Here is a 21,819-nt window from a genome sequence, read left to right as displayed (position 1 = left end):
TATCTTTCTCTGACTGGCTTATTTCGATCAGCATAATACTGTCCAGGTCCATCCGTGCTGTTGCAAAAGGTAAGAGTTCTTCCTTTTTAACAGCTGCATAGTATTCCATTGTGTGGATGTACCACAGCTTTTTTATCCACGCATCTGCTGATGGGCACTTGGCCTGTTTCCAAATCGCACTGTTTATCCACCATCTCCTTCGCTGCACTACGGACTCTCTGAGGGCAGAGATCATGTTTTCTCATGTACCCAGGGTCCCCAGACCCAGTTCAGTCCCTGCTCATTATAGTAATTCGGTAGATCTTAGCTGAATGAATCCCAAAGACATTAGCATGTATTGAGCAACTATGTGCTGGAACTGTTTTAAGCACTATGTATGCATATTAAATTGCAACTCTGCACTAACCCTATGAGGCAGGCACTGTTATGCTCCCTGTTTCACAGATGAGAAAATTGAGCACAGAAAGGTTAAGCCATTTGCCCAAGGGCACACAGCTGGTCCATGAGAGTGGAGTTTGTACCTAGATAGCCCAGCTGCCTCAGAGGAAGAAAGGGCAGGAGGGTGGGGGGAGGGGGGAGGGGGGAGGAGGGGAGAAAATAATGAGCGAGCGCCTGAATAAAAAGCACTTTGTAAGTCCAGCATTTCCAGAAGCAGGGCCATCTAGAGAGATTCCTTCGAGTGCTAGCACTTTCTCAGGTAATTGGCAGAAGCTGACTGTGCTGCACATAATGAGAGTTCCACTCGTGGAGCACTTGGGTATTTTACCAACCCCCTCGCCAGACACCGGTAAATATTATTACATCCACATCTCACCAGGGAATTGGGGTTTCAAACTCAGAGTCCCCGATCATTTACTGTGTGCTGAGTCGCAGAACCTCCTGTGGACTCAGACACTCCCCGGGGGAGGAGAGTTCGAGCTTAACCCATTTCAACCCTACAGGAGTAACGGGCTGGTCAACAGGTCTAGACTCGAGCAAGGAGAGCGCTCCAAGACTCTTCGCGTCACTCTGGAGCGCCGTCAAATCCACGCACTAGGTAATGATTCTCTTAGCGCCCTCTACACATTTTTGGACTGAATTCTGAACAAGCCAGAGTGAGATTTCATCAGCAGAAGTACAAAAAGACCAAAACATCATCAGATTATGATGGGAGTAGTAGAATCTCCATGTTTGGGTCTCTTCTGAGTATCCTATATAATAAAGAAGGAATATGCAAATTAACCGTCCCTCCATCACAAAGATGGTGGTGCCCACAGCGGAGGCAGGGGAGGGGATGTGTTTCCATAACACAAGATGGCTGTGTCCACAGCGGAGGCTGAGTTCCCATAACTAGCCTTAACGAGCAATCAGCATGGACCTGAGGCTGGACCCGCCCCCCCGCCCTGTGAGGCTTGACAGGGGACCTCAGGCCACGCCCCCCACCCCAGCACCAGACCAGGGGACCTGAGGCCGCGCCCCCCATCTAGAGGGGCTTGAGAGGGGACCTTAGGCTGCTCCCCCAGCCCTGGGCCAGGGGACCTCAGGCCGCAACCCCCCACCCCTGCGCCAGGCCAGGGGACCTCAGGCTGTGCCCCACCGCCCGGTAGGGCTTGATAGGGGACCTCAAGGTATGCCCCCTGCCTGGCTAAGCTTGACAGGGGACCTCAGGCTGCACCCCCCGCCCAACGGGGCTTGACGGGGGACCTGAGGCCACGCCCCCCACCCAGCAGGGCTTGATGGGGGACCTGAGGATGTGCCCCCTGCTCAGTGGGGCTTGACAAGGGTGGGACTGGCTGGGTCTGGATCTAGCCCAATGGGTGTGGGGCTGGCTGGTCTGGGTCTCGTGCCATTTCGAGGCACATGTGGGTGGGTGGGGATTTGACTATGGGTCCCGTGGTGCAACCCAGACTCTGATAGAAGGAAGATTTTCATATACATTTTGCTAATTTTCTCTCATCTCTGACACTTCTATTATAGAGAAAGGGCAAATAACAATATTAAAATATTTCCTCTAATTAATTCCCTTTTAATGTGCACGAATTTCATGTACTGGGCCACTAGTATCTATACTAATAAAAGGGTAATATGCTAATTAGACCAGGAGACCTTCTGGGAGATCTTCCAGACGTCCTTCCAGACAAAACCATGGTGGCGGGGCCAAGGCAGAGGTGGTTAGGGCAGACCAGGCCAGAAGGGGAGGGGAGTTGGGGGTGAGCAGGCCAACAGGGGGCAATTGGGGGTGAGCAGGCCAGCAGGGGGCAATTGGGGGTGAGCAGGCCAGCAGGGGGGGGCAGTTGAGGGCAAGCAGGCCAGAAGGCAGAGTGGTTAGGGGTGATCAGGCAGGCAGGTAGGTTAGTGGTTAGGAGCCAGCGGTCCTGGATTGAGAGAGGGATGTCTGACTGCCAGTTTGTGGGATCAGGCCTAAACTGGCAGTCGAACATCCCCCGAGGGGTCCCAGATTGGAGAGGGTGCAGGCTGGGCTGAGGGACACCCCCCCCACCCCCCGTGCACAAATTTTGTGCACCAGGCCACTAGTATAATAATAAAAGCATAATATGCTAATTAGACCAGACGTCCTTCCAGATGACTTTCAGGACGAAGCTGGGGCTGCGAGGAAAGCCCAGGTCCCGGGTGCCAGAGGGAAGCAGGTGCCGGCAGCCAGGGGAAGGAAGGCCTACTCTGGCATGAATTTCGTGCATCGGGCCTCTAATCTAGAATAATCATGATGGCTGTTAAAGAGTAAATGAGTGAAATCTAACATTGGCCGGAAGATGTGTGACTTCACTGTTTTAAAGGCTAACGAAGGGGTCAGCACAAACACATTGGCAGCGTTTCCCACAAGAGCGGAGACCCACCCTGACCTCTGCTTTGCTCTCTGAATTATAGTCTCTGTATGTTTATAGCTCTTTATGTTTCTCTGCATTTTGTAAACGTGTTGCTATTCTTTGTTGGTGAGCAGGTCCCAGTTGCTTTTGTACTGAGAACAAATAGTAATAAACCTGTTTTTGGACAAGTCACCCGAGGAAGGGGTTTGATAACTAATTCTGGGCATCCATCAACGTGGCCATGCCGCAAGCTCTCCAGAGCCCTGAAGCTAAAAGGTGGGGGGTGGGGGTGCAGAGCGTTGCTGAATGGAGTTGAGGGGAGACCAGAGAACCCAGGGGACGGAAAGAATCAACCGAGAGGGTTTAGGGCCCAGGCAGGGTGTGCGGCTCTCTCTTTTTAGCACTGAGAACCCCATGTCCCGGGAAGCCCTGGGTCCCGGGCACACGGGGACAGCTGGTCCCCCATCAAGGCGTGGGGGCAGTGCTGCAAAGAGACAGCAAACGTAGAAGGCAGCTGCGACCACCCCATGGCTTTGATCTGTCACCTTCGTGAACGTTCGGGATCCTTTAATAAACTGGCTCGTCCGAGAGGCCTGGACTTTCTCATTCCCCGAGAGGCCCCCTTCATTTCCTGAGCGAGGGCTGGCTCCTCCGTGTGTTTTCGCAGTGGTCTCTTTAAAGTCGCAGCTGTTCCACGGAGAGTAAATAGGTTTTAAAATTAATTATCAATTAAAGGGAGGTTAATTGGCACCAGGCTAGTCATCTATTTTGTCTGTAACTGAGGCAGCCCACCCCTTCCCTCCGGCCAGAACCCAAAGACCCAGGCCAGGGCCACTACACCCAGCAGTGGAGGCTGCTCATGTGTGACCCGGGGCTAATGACAATAATTCTTGGTATTTACGTGATTTCCCCCCGCTCCCCCACCCCCCTTGGAAGGCGAGTTCTGTGGTCGTTTTGATTTTCCAGTTCATCAGTATGTAAGCCAGCCTCGCCTGCTAGGTGGGCTTACCAATTTTTTTTTTTAAGTGTCTTGCAAATATTTTTATTGGCAGAAAGATTCGTCACCGGTCCCCACTGCACTTAGGGAAATTACCCTGATAGAGTCAATGAGAGCAGCGAGGCCCTCAGGAGCAGCACATCCGTCACCGGGCACGTAGTCCCCGTAATTAACATCTTGCTCATCTTCTCCTGCCTCGTTCGTCCGTCCGTCCGTCCGTCTGTCCGTCCAACCACACTGCAGCTCCGTCTGTTTTCCTTCAGCTGCTGGAATGGGATCCTGCGGCTCCCTGGCTCCTGTGGGAAGGAGGAGGGAAGGCTGGCATTTCCTTTACATATATATATGTGTGTGTATATATATATATATATATATATATATATATATATATATATCACAGAGAGGAAGGGAGAGGGTGATGATGATCCTTTGCTGAATTCCATGGCTTCATCTGACCTCATCGCTGATGAATATTTATAGAGAGTCGATAGGGAGCATTTGCAAACTGAGTTCAGCTCAGACAGGTGAGCGCTGGCAACCAAGGCAATGACGTCACTGGGTGTTAGGATGTGCACGCACATTGAAGGCCGCCAAATTGCAAACAGGACCCAACAAGACAGGGCCCGGCTCTTCTCTGCCTGCTGTCACCCACCCAGGATGCCGGCCGATGAGAGAGCCAGACTCGCCAAAGCTCACATCACGTGGGTGTCCTGGGAATACCCACTGCTGATTTGAAAGGAGCACGTCTCCTGGGAGTTGGTGTGGCGTGATCAGCGCTGGTGCGTCTGGGAGCTGCCCTGTAAACACGGCCACGGTTCTCCCCACTCCCAGCCCTGCCCCCTCGCGGTCAGGCCCAGAAGGCGAGAACCCATGCACAGGCCGCCTCCAATGTCTCAAAGCACCTTACGAAGTGGCTCTCAGCCTCTGTCAGACACCTTGAGCTGCGGAGGGTCCGGAGGCGGAGGGGAAAGGGGGCTTAGTGATTTGGGAGCCGGTCGGGGCTCCTTGGAGAGAAGAAAAGCCATGTTCGTTTCCTGCCTCCCAGGCTGCAGTTCCGTCTGTGGCCCCCGACGGTGTAATCTACTGCTGTTTCTTTCTCTCCGTCCTCAGGCCTCCCTTCTCCACGTCAAAGTCCATTTCCTTTACATATGTGTGTGTGTGTGTGTGTGTGTATTGATTTCAGAGAGGAAGGGAGAGGGAGAGATAGAAACATCAATGATGAGAGAATCATTGATCGGCTGCCTCCCCACGTCCCCCACTGGGAACCAAGCCTGCAACCCAGGCATGTGTCCTTGACTGGAATCGAACCCGCGACACTTCAGTCCACAGGCAGACGCTCTGTCCACTGAGCCAAGCCAGTTAGGGCATTCCTCGCATCGCATCTCTTAACCTGGGGTTTCTCAACACTGGCCCAGTAACCACTTGTCCTGCATAAGGGGCTGGCCTGAGCCCTGTAGAATGTGTAGCAGCATTCCTGGTCTCTGTCCATTAGATGCTAGTAACACCCCCAACCCAGCTGTGACCAGTGTCTGCAGACCCTGCGCGTGCCCCCCAGGGGACAAAGCTCCCGTGTTGAGAACCGCTGTCTCGGATGGACCAGCATCCTGGGGCCGCTCGGGCCTAAGTCCTGCTCCCCCTCCCTGGTTCTCCTCATTCCCCGAAGGCTACACACCAACTGTCATTTCTGGATCTCACACCCTCCTCCAGAGTCTCTCCAGAATGTACCACCTCCTTCTCCAGTTTCACCTTCTCCTCGGATGACCCCAGTGCACAGCTTTCTCCGTGACCATGGTGACCACAGAACGCCTGCTCCAAACCAGGAGCCGCCTGGGCGTGCAAGGGCGTGGCATGAAGAGCGACCTGGGGCGACAGGTGTAAACCCAGACAGTCCTGGGGAGGCGGGACATGTGGGAGGGAGGCACCTGTGTGTGTGTCTAAAGCCTGACCAAGGGACTTGCCAATGTCACGTTCAACTTCTAAGTCTCCAGCATTGCACACCTGGACTGGGCTCACCTGATTATTGTTATGAGGAATAGCTCACTGCGGGAGGTACAGGAAGTAGATGAGGACTAGAACTTTTTTTAAAAAAAAGATTTTAGAGAGAGGAAGGGAGGGGGAGAGAGAGAGAGAAACATCGGTGAGAGAGAAATATGGATCACTGTCTCCCGCATGCACCCCAACCGGGGATCAAACCTACCACCTTTTGGTGTGCAAGACGAGGCTCCAACTGGGCCACAGGGGCCAGGGCGAGGACTAGAATTTTAATGAAGGAACAGGACTCACCCATGTTCACAGCAGCACTGTTCATCATCACCAAAAGGTGAAGCAACAACATCGCAAGTGTCCATGGACGGATGGACAGAAAAACAAAAAGCTGTACACACATGCAATGGAAGGTTTTCAGGCTTAAGAAGGAAGGAAAGCCCTCGTCTCTGATTACATGGGCGCCTGCCCGACAGGCACAGAGGGAGGCACGCGGCACTGGTCCTAAGAGAGTTGTGCTCTGCTCGGCCAGACACACCCGGTTATCAGCACAAGCTTGGAGAGCTTTCGCTAGTGCTCCAATCCTGCGGCTCCCCCACCCACTTTTTAAAAATCAGTCATCGTCATAACCCAAGCAGCTCACAGGAATAGCAACATCCTCCTGGCGTGTCTCTGAGTGGCGTCCCTGCGGTCTCTTGTTTGCAACGATTTTCTTGAGACGCTATTTTTAAATCCCCTCTTAGCAAAAGGGAGACGGCACCTCCACTGCTGCCAGCAGCAGCCCCTCCGCCCAGCCCGACCCCCGGACTCCTTCCAACAGGAGAACCGGGAAGTGTGTTCCGATCGGCCACCAGGGTGACGGGAGGAGGCTCAGCTGCCGCCTCCATGGGCTTTGCGCAAAGCGCTCCCTCCGAAGTGGCCAGGCCCGCTACACCGGGCTCCCAGTGGGACCTGCCGGGAATAGGGTTAATCTATAGGATCCAGAGGGAATACCAAAGGGCTCATAAAAGCAAGCAAATGCAAGGTTGGGGAACCTCGCTGCTCCGGTCCCAGCAGAGTGAAGCTGGCCCTGCCGGAGATTAGGAGAGGCTGGGGCAGAGTGTAATGGGTCCTGAAGGGGTATGGTGGGTGCGGTGGGTGCAGTGGGTACGGTGGGTATGGTGGGTCCTGTAGGGGTACAGTGGGTGCGGTGGGTATGGTGGGTACGGTGGGTGAGGTGGGGGCGGTGGGTGCGGTGGGTATGGTGGGTACGGTGGGTACGGTGAGTCCTGTAGGGGTATAGTGGGTATGGTGGGTACGGTGGGTACAGTGGGTAGGGGGTCAATGAACAGTGAGAGGTGCCCATTTAGCAGATGCTTCAGCGCTCTTTGTTCACCCACCAAAAGCAGGTATGAATGAACTGGATGACCGAGGATTCTGCCAGGGGCAACTGTGTGAGTGTGTGAGTGTGTGTGTGTGAGTGAGTGTGTGTGTGTGTGTGTGTGTGTGTGTGTGTGTGTGAGTGTGGGTGAGTGTGAGTGTATCTGAGTGTGTGTGTCTGAGTGTGTGAGTGAGTGTCTGAGTGTGAGTGTGTGAGTGTGTGTCTGAGTGTGAGTGTGTGTGTAATGAGTGTGTGTGTGAGAGTGTGTGTGTGTGTCTGAGTGTGAGTGTGTGTGTGAGTGTGTGTGTAATGAGTGTGTGTTAGTGTGTGTGTGTGTGTGTGTGTGTGTGTAAGAGTTAAGTCAACTTAAGATTTCAGGCAGAAGTGAGACGCCCTCTTGCTCTCTGCTGAGCCGAGAGCGCCGGCCTCGGACAGCTGAAGGTCAGAGCTGTGAGTCTGGGGAACAAATAATGGCACAGCTATTATTTCCAGCAAAGTCAGGCTATTTCACCTCTCGCCGCGCTCCTCGGGAAAATGCGTTCCGCAGCCGAACTATTTCCAGGCATAAAACGAAACCCGCTCATCTCGGGAGTTAAATACGGAGGGCCATGGAGCTGAGCGTGTTTCTGTAAATAGTCATTAATTCAACAAAACGGCCCGAGCATGGGCAAGGCACTGTGCCGGGTAGCTCTGTGGATGGCGAGATAAGAGCGCTTTAAAATGACACACGTTTAAGTAAAAGACCTGGTGTTTAAACACCAGCCTATCTCCCCCGGCTTGGGGCAGAGCGCAGGTAAAGGCCCGCGACCACGCAGCCACCTCCCTGTCCACGGGCGGGCGGGCGGGCGGCCGGGCTCTTGTTTGATGTTCCTTCTGCTAACGACGCTCTCAGAGTGAAGACAAACATGGAGGCCGGGAGCTTCGCAAATATTTGCTCTTCGGTGAGTACGAATGCCTGTCCGTGTTCCCCGCAGTTCCAAGCGCGCTCTGAATGGGCGCTCGCTGGCCGTGAGTGAGCTGGCCGCAAAGCCGCTAGAGCGCGGTGGCCGGTGCTAGTTCCTTCGCAACTGTTTCCAGAGCCTTAAATGGTGTCCCGGTGGTTCTTTCCCCTGGTTTTCGTCTTTATCACCAACATGAAGCCCCAGTATGAAGGGAGAAGAAACCCACACTCCCCGTAAGTGCTTTCAATTCACGTCCCGTTTCGCCCCTTCTTCGGCCTCCACTGGCCTCTGAGCGAGAACTGCCATTCCCATTACACAGACCTGAGGAACGGGCACAGACATGAAGTCCCTCGCCCAAGGTCAGATGATTGGAGCCCCCGTCTGTTTTGCTCTAACGTTCTCCATAAGTAAGCAAATGAATGAAAAGATACACTTCCTTTGTGGACATAGAAATATGGAAAATAAGTGAAATCAGAGTTCGTTTTCCCTAGCGTGTTGTAGGAGTCCGTTTTTCAGGTCGTTAATCACTCGATGGAGATCAGGGAAGGGATGGGAAACTGGGAGCTCAGGTATCCGATGATGAAGCACTGCTGAAATCTATGTGACCAGCGGGAAGATACAACTCCATTTGAAATGTCTGATCGACACCCGCCATTTAGTAAACTCATGGAGAGCACAAACTGAAACGGGTCCCAAGTGCAGAGGAGCAGGGGGTGTATTAGGAAGACGATGGGCTTTGGGGTCAGTGATTCAGGATCCAGATGCCCCCCGTGACCTCTAAGCTGTGTGGCCTGAGGCAAGACACTTAACCTCTCTGAGATTCCATGTTCTCATTCATGAACCAAAGGTGCATCATACTCAACTTCAGCAGGGTGAGTGTGACGTGTAAGCAGGATACACAAAGCACCCATCTCATGGGGGATGATTAATAAATATTCATGTTCTCCCCTGCCCCATTCCCTAGATATACAATTGTTACTGAAGTGACTGGGGCTACTTCTAAGGCTGGATTGAAAATGGTATTAATAGACCACGAGGAGACTAGAAAATAACCCCACTGGGAAATTACTGGAGGCAGAAAAATGATCTATCTTTATGACCCACATATGTGCGACTGTGACCTGTGGGCGGGCAGTTGTGACCCATGTGAAGAGGTGCCCGTTTCCGGATCGGAGCCACGAGTGTGTCAGGAGACACAGGCCTGCTTCCTCAAGTGGAAGAAGCCATTCAACACAGTCCTTCCCCAAGTGTGTTTCTTAAAGCTCTAGGATCATGAATATTTCCTAAATGGAAAACTCAATGAGCCTTAAGTTTGTAAATCACAACATACTGTATCATCTCTGCCTAGGAAATTTTAATATACTTTAATAGCAAACTTATTTGACCATGGAAGCCTTTCCCACTTAACACATATTATTCATCTTATGAAATTAGCATCCCAATAACACATGCTGGAAACCTCCTGCATTTCAGCCAGACTGGTGTGGCTCAGTGGTTGAGTGTCAACCTATGAACCAGGAGGTCACGGTTTGATTCCCGGTCAGGGCACATGCCCAGGTTGTGGGCTCAATCCCCAGTGTGGGGCATGCAGGAGGCAGCCAATCAATGATTCTCTCTCATCATTGATATTTCTATCTCCCTCTCCCTTCCTCTCTGAAATCATTAGAAATATATTTTTTTAAAAAGAACAATAAACCTCCTGCATTTCAGCAGAATTAAAAGAAAGAAATACACATTCCTGGTCACTTCTAACTTGACCTCTGCAATGGGAATTAGATCCCATGGCTTTCTCTTTCAAAGGCATTTCAGCTTTTACATGGACTCACTTTAGTTTACCTACTGTAACAAAGGGCAATTTATTCCAGTTTCAGAACCCGAGAGCTGGACTGTGACACCGCGGAGGGGAACAACATCGCCAAGAATAAGAAGTGCTTCCTGAATCGAGTGTCCACCACAAGAAACCAACAGCAAGACTGTGCTTGTGGCCAGACGGGCAGATGCTAACTTTCTGTGTTTACAATTCCTTACAAGTTCCACTGTCCGCATTTGGCACATCCAAGAGGGTTTTACTGGGCACATCAGAAGGGTATTCCTTTCACAAGAGCCACCGCATCCAACAGGACGTAAAGGTGCAATGTATCGCTGTGTCGAGGTTCCGCACGGTCCCGGCCCACATGCCAAGAGCCCCTGAGGCCAATAGGGGCCATTCATTCAACAACTGGCGACAAGAGTCGCAGAGACAATATCAACGAATGTGTGGAACACGGTCATACTTTAAACATGGTGACCAAGGTCAGCCATAAAGCCGGGGTTTCTTGCGTGGCTGGTGCGTTAAAACATTTCGAAGCCGAGGTCAGCATTAGTCCCGTGAGTGTTCGTGCGGGTGCCTGTGGGAAGCACAGGTCTGAGAAGGCCCCTCGAGCCTCCCAGCTCCGGCTGAGCATACACCTTCCCCCAGTTAGACAGTCAGACACTAATCCAGGCCCGCTGAGCAGGGACGCTGCCGAGCGATGACGGTCCCAGATCAACGGACCTGGAGGGACAGAGGTTACTCGGGGGACCCCCTAACCTGAGCCCTGCATGATGTCTCGGCACCAGAGACAGTCAAGTCAGAGAGTCAGAAAACGAGGACTCAGTTGGTTGGAGCACCGTCCCGTACACCAAAGGGTTGTGGGTTCGACACCCAGCCAACGCACATATCTAGGTTGCGGGTTCAGTCCCCAGTAGGGAGGCATATGGGAGGCAGCTTATCGATGTTTCTCTCTCTCTCTCTCTCTCTCTCTCTCTCTCTCTCTCTCTCTCTCTTTCTCTCTCTCTCTCTCTCTCCCTCCCTCCATCTATCCCACTCTCTCTAAAGAAAAAAATTAATGGGAAAAATATCCTCAGGTGAGGATTAGCAACACAAAAAAATGAAGAGACTTAGAATCCCACAGGCAAGTCACGTACCTCATACACATAACAATGAGGACAGCAGGAGACCCTCAGATGATGTCCCTCGCTTTCCTTTAAGATGTCAGGAGAATTACCACCAGCAACACTGCTGCTGCTGCTGCTGCTTGTGGGCAGCGCGTGTCATCAACGGCACATTCACCCCGACCATCTAATGTCCATGACGTCACTGTTTCTTTTCACAGAAAAGAACTCTGCAGAGTTTCCCAAAGAAAGATGTTTGGCTTGAGCCCAACTTGTTCCTCTTCATCGTCTACTTCCTCTTCTTCTGAGAATCTCCTAAGCCAGACAGTCCCAGCTTCTTACATATCTGCTGCCTCTCTGCCCCATCGCGCCTGTCCCCTCCTTCCTTCCTCTCGCTCATCCTCTGCCTTAGAAAAACCTCACTGACAGATGTTCACCGTCCCATCCGAAGGGGAGGGGGTGTCTAGAGCCCAGAGTATTTGCGGCTCAGTCTAAAAGGAGTGAAGTGGCTTCCCGGGGCTGGACCAGGTGGGCACAGAATGGGAAGTGACTGCCAACGGGGCTGATATTTTTGGGTGATGATTGCACACCTTTGTGAATCTATCAAACACCGCTGAACGGTACCCTTTAAGTGCGTCAATTATAGCTCAATAAAGCTCTTTTTTTAAAAAAAGACTCAGTCCAATAGGCTCAATAAATAAGAAAAGATCAGATTTCCTGAAGAAGTGGGCCTGTTTGCTTGGTTATCAAAAGGCTGCATCTTTATTGTAGTATAAATAAACCCTAGCGATTTAATAAGTAAGCTGTTGCTTCCTGGGTACCAGGGCTCCTGTGGGGGTGATGGGGGAGATTTGGAAGCAGATTGTGGTGACAGTTGTTCAACATTGTGAATGTAATTAGTGCCACTGAATTGCGTACTTTAAAATGGCATGTTTTATGTATGTATTTTTTGCCACATTAAAAAAAAAATCCTTTTTTCAGGTCCGGCCAGCATGGCTCAGTGGTTGAGTGTCAACCTTTAAACCAGGTAGGTGGTCACTGTTCAATTCCCAGTCAGGGCACATGCCTGGGTTGCTGGCTCAATTCCCAGGCTGGGGCGTGCAGGAGGCAGCTGATCAATGATTCACTCTCATCATTGATGTTTCTAGCTCTCTCTCCCTCTCCCTTCCTCTCTGAAATCAATACAAATATATTTTTAAAAAACTTTTAAGTATGAGAAACATAAATGTTCATAGCAGCTTTATTCATAAGTAGTGGCCTGGTACATGAAATTCATGCACATTAAAAGGGAATTAATTAGGGGAAATATTTTAATATTGCTATTTGCCCTTTCTCTATAATAGAGGTGTCAGAGATGAAAGAACATTAGTAAAATGTATATGAAAATCTCCCTCCTGTCAGAGTCTGGGGTGCGCTGCAGGACCTAGAGTCAAGTCCCCACCCACCACTCGCACACGCTTCGAAAACACAGGAGACCCAGACCCGGCCGGCCACACTCCCACTGGGTGAGACCTAGACCCGGCTGGCCCCACCCCCATCAAGCCCCTCTGGGTGGGGGGCACAGCCTCAGGTCCCCCAGCCTGGAGCTGGGGCGGCGGGCACGCATGAGGTCTCCCAGCCTGGCGCCAGGGCCGGGGGCTCGGCCTGAGATCTCCAGGCCTGGCGCTGGGGCAGGGATGCAGCCTGAGGTCCCCCGTCAAGCCCCACTGGGCAGGGGTGCAGCCTGAGGTCCCCCATCAAGCCCCGCTGGGCAGGGGTGCAGCCTGAGGCCCCCCAGTCAAGCCCTGCTGGGCAGGGAGCGCAGCCTGAGGTCCCTGGCCCAGCTTCAGGTCGGGGGACACGGCCTGAAGTCCCTCACCCCAGCCAGGCGCCAGCCTCAGGCCCCTGCTGTTCGGTCATGATGTTGCAGCATCCCGGCTAATTTGCATATTCCTCTGTTATATAGATAGATAGTCAACATGTGGGAGCAACTCAAATGTCCCCCAGCAGATGAATGGGTAAGCACACTGCGTCTACCCATGCAATGGAATATTACTCAGCCATGAAAAGTAATGGAGGACTGATACTCGCTCCACAACACATGCTCAGTGTAAGAGCCAGATACAAGCAGTGACACTGCACGATTCCATTTCCATGAAACGCCCAGAAGAGGCCAATCCATTGAGACAGACTGGTGACTGTCAGGGCCTGGGGGAGGGAGGCCTGGGAGTTCCTTTTGAGGGGATAAAACTATTTTGGAGCTAGATTCAGATTATGGTTGCACACATTTTGAATGTACCGAATACACTGAATTATATTCTTTAAAATGGCTAACTTTAAGTTCTGTGAGTTTTCCCTCCATTTCTAAGTATGAGATGGAATGCTTCCTAGCTCCATAGACACCTATCCCACAATTTGAAGGGTTTACACCACAGAGCAGACCCCAAACCCGGGCAGGGCCTCCACTCTGATGCAGCATTCTCCTAATTCCTGGGGAACACCTGCCAGCCAGTCCCCACCTTGCAATGCTGCCGCTTTCTAAGTGAAACTGAAGGTAAGAGTGGTGTGACATGGACAGGTTCAAGGCCATTTCCAAGTAGGGAGCCCTGTCTTCCCCCCTTGTTTCAGCCACAAAACACAACTTCTACCTAAGAGGGTGCCCCTCTGGTCTCCTGCGCCGGTGGGAACCCCAGCAGGAAACACTGCACCTGGGAGCTCCGGGGCAACCGCCCGATCCACCCCCCAGTCCTCCCTTCCGCACACAGTTCTGCATTTCCTCCAGTGACTTCCACCCCTGGTGTTTAGTCTTTCTTCCAAAACCCAGTCATCTTCTTTCTCGTTCAATGAGTTGGGGAGAAACTTAGCAAGGGCTGCAGGAGATTCTGGGGCGTCGAGAGTGGCGCCAACATGTCGAGCCCTGGCTTGGTTTCTCGGGTTCTGCAAGTCCTGGCGTTTTTATAAACAGGGGCACTGATTTCCCCTCTGCGTGAATGAGGCCACCCACAGGTCCCAGGTGGATAGGGGCAGCAGCAAGGACAAGACGAGGAAACTATTAAAAGGAAAGCAAAATAAAGAGAAACTTGGATGATTTTTACAGCCTTTACATTAAGATTCCCAACTACCTTATAGAATCCTATAGTGGCTCTCAGCTGGGGGTGATTCTGCCCCCAGGGGTGCTTGTCAGTGTCTGGAGACATTTTTAATTGTCACAACTGGGGGAGGGGGTGCTACTGGCATCTATTAGGTAGAGGTTGGGATGCTGCTCAACACCTTACAATGCACAAGGCAGCCCCCACCTGTGAAAGAATAGCCTGGAACAGAATACCAACGGTGCCAAGGTTGAAAACACTCAGCTATACCATATTTACACAAATGACTCTTTTTATTTTATATTTCGAACATATATTAGTCCGTCGGGAAGACCTGTAGATAGAACCCCAAATGTTTATCCAGAGTATTTTCTACCGATGAAATTCCTAAAGCAGGAAATTAAATGACACCGCTTCCTGAAAGCTTCCTCATCCTTTTCATGAACCTACACATGGACAGACCAGCGGTTGCTGGATATGCACCTGAAATGCCCAAAGGGAACAGCTACTCCCCGGAGGAAGTCCAGCTCTGAGCTCTAGTCCCAGGTGGGCAGGGTGGCTTCTGCCCTCGGGTGGCACACGATGTGGTAGACTGACCAACAGAAATGCAAAAACGCGATCAAGATGGGCAAAGAGGTGATTCACCTTTTCAGGAAAAACAGCCAAGAAGGTGAACTGGGTCCCCTAGTAACACTTAAAGAGACCAGAATAAGGGAAAACAGTGGAGAAAGAGAAAAAGCTATTTGTTGAATTCTGTCCACCATCACCACACACACACACACACACACACACACACACACACACACACAAATATTGAAGTCCTAATTTCCAGTCCCTGAGAATGTAACCTTATTTGAAAACAGGGTCATTGCAGATATAATTAGTTAAGATGAGGTCATCCTGAAATATGTGGTCCTTTAATCTAATATGTCTGGTGTCTTTGTAAGAAGAGAAGAAACACAGACACACACACGGAGAATGTGAGGATGGAAGGAGAAATTGAAGTATGCATTGCAAGCCAAGGAATGCCAAGGATTGTGAGAAAATACAGTTCTGTTGTTTTAAGCCACTCAGTTTGTGGTACCTTGCTACTGCAGTCCTAGGAAACGAATATAGTCATACAAGAGCTAAGCAACAGAAAATTCTTTCTCTTTGAACAAACGATAATTTTTTCAATCAATGTGTCTTGGTGAATAAATGAGGATTCAATGTTGAAAGGACACCAGAGAACCTGCCATCTCTGAAGACTACATGGAGGAGGTGTGATTGTGGGAGCTGTGAAAAGGGGCAAAGTGATAGGGGGAAGATGGCTTGATGAGCTGAGACTTATGCCAAGAATAGCTGTAAATTCTGAGACAAGAAACAAGATATAAAGTAGCATCAATGCCAATTCTTGACTAAACCACCAACTGGGACCTTTTCAAACCCTCAATATCATCCTTGACAAGAAGATTTATTTAAGGTGTTAATGGCAGGTTACAGGTAGGGAGGAAGAGATAACTGAAGAAGGAGGAGAGGAGGAGAAGGAGGCAATACACAATTGGAAGTAAATAAAAATACAATTCCATTTACAATACCAAAAAAATGAAATAAACTTAGCAAAGTGTGTATTAAATCTTCACAGTAAAAACTACAAAAGGCTGCTGAAAAAAATTTTAAAGGACTAAAACAAATTATATACCATGTTCATGGATAGAAACAAATTGTTAAGATGCTGATTCTCCCCAAATAGATCAAAAGATTCAACATGGCCTCAACCAAAACTCCAGCAGAGTTTAATAAAATTGACAAGCTGATTCTAAAATTTATGTGGAAATGCAGATGTCCTAGAATAGACAAAATCATTTTTAAAAAGAAAAACAAAGGTGAAGGAATTACCTGACCATGTGGTATTTTATATATATAAAATAAAATAAAATTTTTCTGAGATAAAGATTAAAGTTGTACCTTAAAAAATATATATATTTGACAAAGGATGCAAGAACATACAATGGGATCAAGACAGTCTCTTCAATAAATGGTGTTGGGAAAATTGGACAGATACATGCAAAAAAGTGACACTAGACCACCAACTTACACCATACACAAAAATAAACTCAAAATGGATAAAGGACTTAAATGTAAGACAGGGAACCATAAAAATACTAGAGGAATCCAAAGGCAACAAAATCTCAGACATATGCCGAAGCAATTTCTTCACTGATACAGCTCCTAGGGCATTGGAAACTAAAGAGAAAATAAACAAATGGGACTACATCAAAATAAAAAGCTTCTGCACAGCAAAAGAAACCATCAACAAAACAAGAACCCCCACTGCATGGGAGAACATATTTGCCAATGTTATCTCTGATAAGGGTTTAATCTCCAACATTTATAGGGAACTCTTACAACTTAACAAAAGGAAGATAAACAATCCAATCAAAAAATGGACAAAGGACCTAAATAGACACTTTTCAAAAGAGGACATTCAGAAAGCCAAGAGACATATGAAAACATGCTCAAAGTCACTAATCATCTGAGAGATGCAAATCAAACCAACAATGAGGTACCATCTCACACCTGTCAGAATGGCTATCATCAACAAATCAACAAACGACAAGTGCTGGAGAGGATGTGGAGAAAAAGGAACACTCGTGCACTGCTGGTGGGAATGCAGACTGGTGCAGCCACTATGGAAGACAGTATGGAGTTTCCTCAAAAAGTTAAAAATGGAACTCCCATTTGACCCAGTGATTCCACTTCTAGGAATATATCCCAAGAAACCACAAACACCAGTCAGAAAAGATATATGCATCCCTATGTTCATAGCAACACAATTCACCATAGTTAAGATTTGGTAACAGCCTAAGTGCCCATCAACAGATGAATGGATTAGAAAACTGTGGTACATCTACACGATGGAATACTATGCTGCGGTAAAAAAGAAGGAACTCTTACCATTTGCCACAGCATGGATGGAATTGGAGAGCATTATGCTAAGTGAAATAAGCCAGTCAATGAAGGACAAATACCACATGATCTCACTCATTTGTGGAATATAATGATCAACATACAGTGATGAACAAGGGCTGATCCAGAGACGGAGAGGCATTGATTGGACTGTCGGGCCTTGGAGGGAAGGTAGGGGAGGGTGGGGGTAAGGGGGAGAGATCAACCAAAGGACTTACATGCAAGCATATAGGCCTAACCAATGGACACGAACAACAGGGGTGTGAGGGCATGAGCAGGGGGTAGGGGATAATGTGGGGATAAGGACACATATGTAATATCTTAATCAATAAAAAATATATTAAAAAAAATTTTTTTAAAAAAGCCCCAAGCAATAGACTGAAAGAACACACACACACACACACACACACACACACACACACACACACACACCACTTACTTGACAAAGGGCTAGTAGCCGGAATCTAAAATGAACCCTTACAACGTATCATAGACAAACAGCCTCACTTTTTAATGGATAAAAAATTAGAAAGGACACTACTAAAAGAAGGTATGTGAGTGGCCAATAAGAACATGGAAAACTGCTCAACACTAGTCATGAAGGAAATGCAAATAACAACCACAATGAGATGGCCCCACACCCGTTAGAATGGCTAAAATTAAAAGACTGATAATAACAAGTGGTAGCCTGGATATGAAGTGACCAGAATGCTCATTCGTTGTTGGTGGGAATGTAAGGATGGCACCTCTATTTTGGAAAAAGATGTGGCAATTTCTTAAAAAGTAAAGATATCCCAGCTGCTCTTAAGGACTTACCCAAGAGAAACGAAAACATATGTCCATAAAAAGACGTGCACAAAAATGTTTATAGCAGCTTTATTCATAATATCCAGACCCTGGAAATAACCCAAATGTCCAACAACAGGTGAATAGATAAACAAATATGGAATGCTGCTCATAACAAAAGGAAATAAATTACTGATAGATGCGACAATGTGGCTGAATCTCAAGAGTACACATTGTCAGATTCCATTATATGAAATTATGCAAATTGTACATTTAGAGTGACAGAGACCAGATCAGTGGCTGCCTGAGGCCAGACATGAAAAGGGATTGACTTCAAAGAGACTCAAAGGGATTCTGGGAGGTGGTATACATATTCTAGTCTTTAATTGAGGCGATGGTTACTTGGGTGTATACATTTGTCAAACCATCAACCTGCATACTTAAGATGGGTGTCGTTTATCCTATGTAAATTATTCCTCAATAAAGTGGATTAAAAAAAATAATGAAGGCAGAGGCAAAGATCTCCTTGACGTTTTTTGGAGCCTAAGGACGTTTCGCTGGGCTGTGGTTTGATTCAGCTCTGCATGTCAGCAAGCGACAGTATCCGGGCATCTTACTGCCGTGCAGCGAGGGGCCAGGGCTGGGAGTTTTTCTCTGTGACTTACGTGCGTGTCTCTCCAGCATTTGGTAAACGATGACAGTAAAAGGTTTAAGATCAATTTTCATCTGTGTGCTCTGCGGCAGGAAACTCTCGGATTGCGACTTGCGCCGTTCTCTCTCTGTCAGCCTCTCTTTGAAAACGCAGACAGAATGAAAAACGTGCTGTTTAACTGAAAAGGGGGCGGGGGGCTGGTTTGGCTAAGCACCAGCCTGAATCAAGAGCCACTTAGCACAGCCTCTGATTGGGGAGAGCTGAGAGGCGTGGCTCCTCCCTGGTGATCTTCAAACCAGGAGCGCTAGTGGGGTCACCTGGACCCATTAGGAAGTGACAGTCCCATTGATTGACTCCCTACCACGTAAGCGTATGTCACGGAATCATAGGACCAGATGGAAACATGAGAACCACAGAAAGGCTCCCCCATTCTCAGGCCTGATGCTGGCTAAACCGGCCTGGGCAGGTGAGGTGGTAGCTTTTGTCCTACACTTTGGGGAGGAGGAGTCCTTGGTCAACCAACTGCTGTGTTGACAGTGACTGACTGTGTCAGATGTTAAAGGAGTAACAGACAATCTGAGGTTCCAGGTGTGGACAATCCGGCCCACCCGGCGTGGCTGAGCATTTACCCATGAACCAGGAGGTCACGGTTCGAGTCCCTGTCAGGGCACATGCCCGGGTTGTGGGCTCGATCCCCAGTGTGGGGCGTGCGGGAGGCAGCTGATCAATGATTCTCTTTCATTGTTAATGTTTTCATCTCTCTCTCCCTCTCCCTTCCTCTCTGAAATCAATAAAAATAGATTTTATAAAAAATGATGTGGACAATCCAAGGCCCAGTGTCAATCCCCCTGTCACTTTGGGGGACCACAGTCTCTCTGTCACTGCCTGAGGGTCTAGATAGCCAGGGAGGACCCGGCAGGGGGCCCGGGATTGGTTAATGAAGTCCGGAGCCGGTCTGCGCAGTGCTCCTGGCAGGGAGGAGAGAGACAGAGGGACAGGGGAGGCAGCGTGGACTTCCGTCAGCCGCCAAAGTGGCCTGTCCACCTCCCTCCTTATCCCACTCCACTCGATTCCTACCCTAGAGGCAGGATGTGCTTAAAATGGACTGCGTCGTTTCTCTTTGCATTTAGGATAAAATGCGGACTATGAAGCCGGCATAAAGAGCTCCCCGAGCGCTTGCTCACTCAGCAGATTCGGGCTCTTTGTCCAGAGATGCTGGTTCCGGGAGTCTGCGGTGGACCCGAGCAGCTGCATTTGCGACAGCCCCTGAGATGATCCTGATGCATGTGGCCCTGAATCCTGCTTCAGAAGTTCCGTCCTCCAGATTGGCCTCCGCGGCCACTCCTCTCCTCCTGGGCTGCTGGCGCTCCCCGGCCCATCGTCTCCACCTGCACGAGTCCCCTCGCCTTTGAAGCACAAAGTCCTTCCCCAATGGGGGGCCCAGGAGGGCCTTGCCTGGCCGTGAGCCACCAGCCGATCTCCACCAGCTCCTCCCGCGTGCATCGATGTAGACAGCTCCCATTTCCTCCAAGTCACATGACGTGCTCTTTTCAAGGCAACGTCAAGACAAGGTATCAATGCGTCTTTGAGATAGAAAATTCTGGGGCTACCGTTGTTCTTTCCTGTTTCAAGATGTTCTGATGGCCTGTACGTCTCTACCTAGAACATCAATCTCTGCCCCATGCCACACTGTCCCATTCGAGTTAACCAAGTTAGCCCAAGGTCTGGGAGGCCGCCACAGAAGGGAAAAGGCAGGTTAAGACGAGTGAGCAGATGGGTAGGTCCTAGGCCCAAGGGGAGCAGCGGCCTGCCCCCCTGTTCTCCGTTGGGGGGCAATGCAAAGGCTTCCCCCTGTGGCCTGGGGGCAGGAGAGAGGGGCTCGGTCCTGATACCACTTAACACTGTGGGCCTTTTCAATCCTGTCACATGACGTCACAGCTCAGCTTTGATTCAGAAAGGACCTGTGACCGTGGACCCTGTGCTCCCTCCCGGGCTCACTCCCCTCTCCAGGGGCAGAGTGACATAACCACGGGGCCCAGGAACTTCCGCGCCCTCACCCGACCTCAGGCCCCTTGGAAGCAGGTTCACTCGCCTGGAAACCAGCTGCCTTAGGTATCTTTTCCGGGGGAAATAGAAGAAGGAGATGCCCTAGGGAACTTGTTTACTTGGTTTAAAGGTAGGAAAGATTCGGGTCCTTTTAAGGACCCTTCTTCACTTTACTGAAAGTCCTGCTGATTTGTTTTCCCAGCAGGTCCACTGTGGTAACTAACTGGGACCCCTGGACTCTGAGGAGGAGGTGCAGGGCTCTGGGAGGTCAGGAACCCGCTCTGTACAGTCATGTGTTTTGATCATGAAAGACTGAAGACCTTTAGTCTGGCAGGAGCAGCATCCCTGTCACCGAACGCTTGTGTTCAAACCCCAGCTCTACGCCTTGCAGGCCATTTCCGCCCCGTGAGTCCCACGCAGGGCTGGGGAGAGCCCTCCGCTATAAAGGTCAGAGTGCACGCATGTCCTCTGAGAACCCCAGCCGGGCCCCGGCCTCCCCCTCTCCCCCCCATCACAGCATGCCATCCGTACCAGCGGTTCCCAGCCTACAGAGAAGGAAACTGAGGCCAAGGGAAGTCCTGATCAACCACTGAGTGAGGCTGAACCTCGGAAGTAGAAGGGAAGAAAAAAAAGAAAAGAAAAAAATATCCAAATCATGCTTCTCTGTTCTCCTTCTGGAACTCAGCTTCCCAGCTCTCAAGCGAGGCCTGCGCCGAGTTCTGGAATGTTCTTTGAGAGGAAGCGAGCTCTCGCCTGCTGTCGTGGTTTCTGCTCTCCTCGGCCTCCCTCCTGCTTGTTGCTGTCTGCTGGTGTCGCACCTTCCGCACACTCGGGCCTTGGAGCAGAGCCGGCCGGGAACCGGGGCTCCATCTGCCCGCCTGCTTCCTGGGGGGCGTCTGAAGTGCCGAAGTGCGGCACCTCTGCCAGGAGCCCGGGAAGCCTTCTGCAGCGCCACCCGGCACTGAATCCAGCCCCTGGTGCCACCGGGCCAGATGGCAGGGGAAGCAAAACAAAAGTGACCTTGTGAGCGGAGCGCGCCTTCTCCGGGAGCAGCTATTTCTGTTGTGGTTGTGAACTGAAGTTGTCTCGGCTGAGCTCGCCTTCGCCGCGCGGGCTGGGGAATGTTAATTTGTTCCAAAGTTCAGTATTTTGATTAGAAGCAGGAGTGCCAGATTCTGCAGAAACGTTCGGAAGGGGGTAGGCTAGTGTGCGCCTGCTCTAAGTCTCTCTCTCTCTCTCTCTCTCTCTCTCTCTCTCTCTCTCTCTCACTTGGCCGCTGTACAAAGTAAATGTTGTTGCAGCAGCTGCTCTGGGGAACAGCCC

General features: G+C 50.1%; 1 protein-coding gene across 3 annotated transcripts in view; it reads right to left on the bottom strand.

The window, feature by feature from the left end:
• Nucleotides 1-1,121: 1,121 nt before the first annotated feature.
• Nucleotides 1,122-21,819, bottom strand: part of SPRING1 (SREBF pathway regulator in golgi 1) — a 70,247-nt gene continuing 49,549 nt past the window's right edge. Inside the window, exons 5-6 of one of the 3 annotated variants that reach the window (XM_059676443.1) lie at nucleotides 3,898-4,097; nucleotides 3,059-3,491 (exon numbers count right to left, since the gene is read on the bottom strand). In XM_059676443.1, the coding sequence (XP_059532426.1) occupies nucleotides 3,074-3,491; nucleotides 3,898-4,097 (618 nt within the window). In that variant the 3' untranslated portion in view covers nucleotides 3,059-3,073. Of the gene's footprint in view, nucleotides 1,191-3,058; nucleotides 3,492-3,897; nucleotides 4,098-21,087; nucleotides 21,471-21,819 lie in introns of those variants that run through there. The other 2 variants (XM_059676450.1, XM_059676445.1) reach the window with 2 other exon arrangements.

This window comes from Myotis daubentonii, chromosome 19 (genome assembly GCF_963259705.1).
Source record: "Myotis daubentonii chromosome 19, mMyoDau2.1, whole genome shotgun sequence".
Lineage (NCBI taxonomy): Eukaryota > Metazoa > Chordata > Mammalia > Chiroptera > Vespertilionidae > Myotis > Myotis daubentonii.
This window is presented reverse-complemented; position numbering and strand designations above follow the sequence as displayed.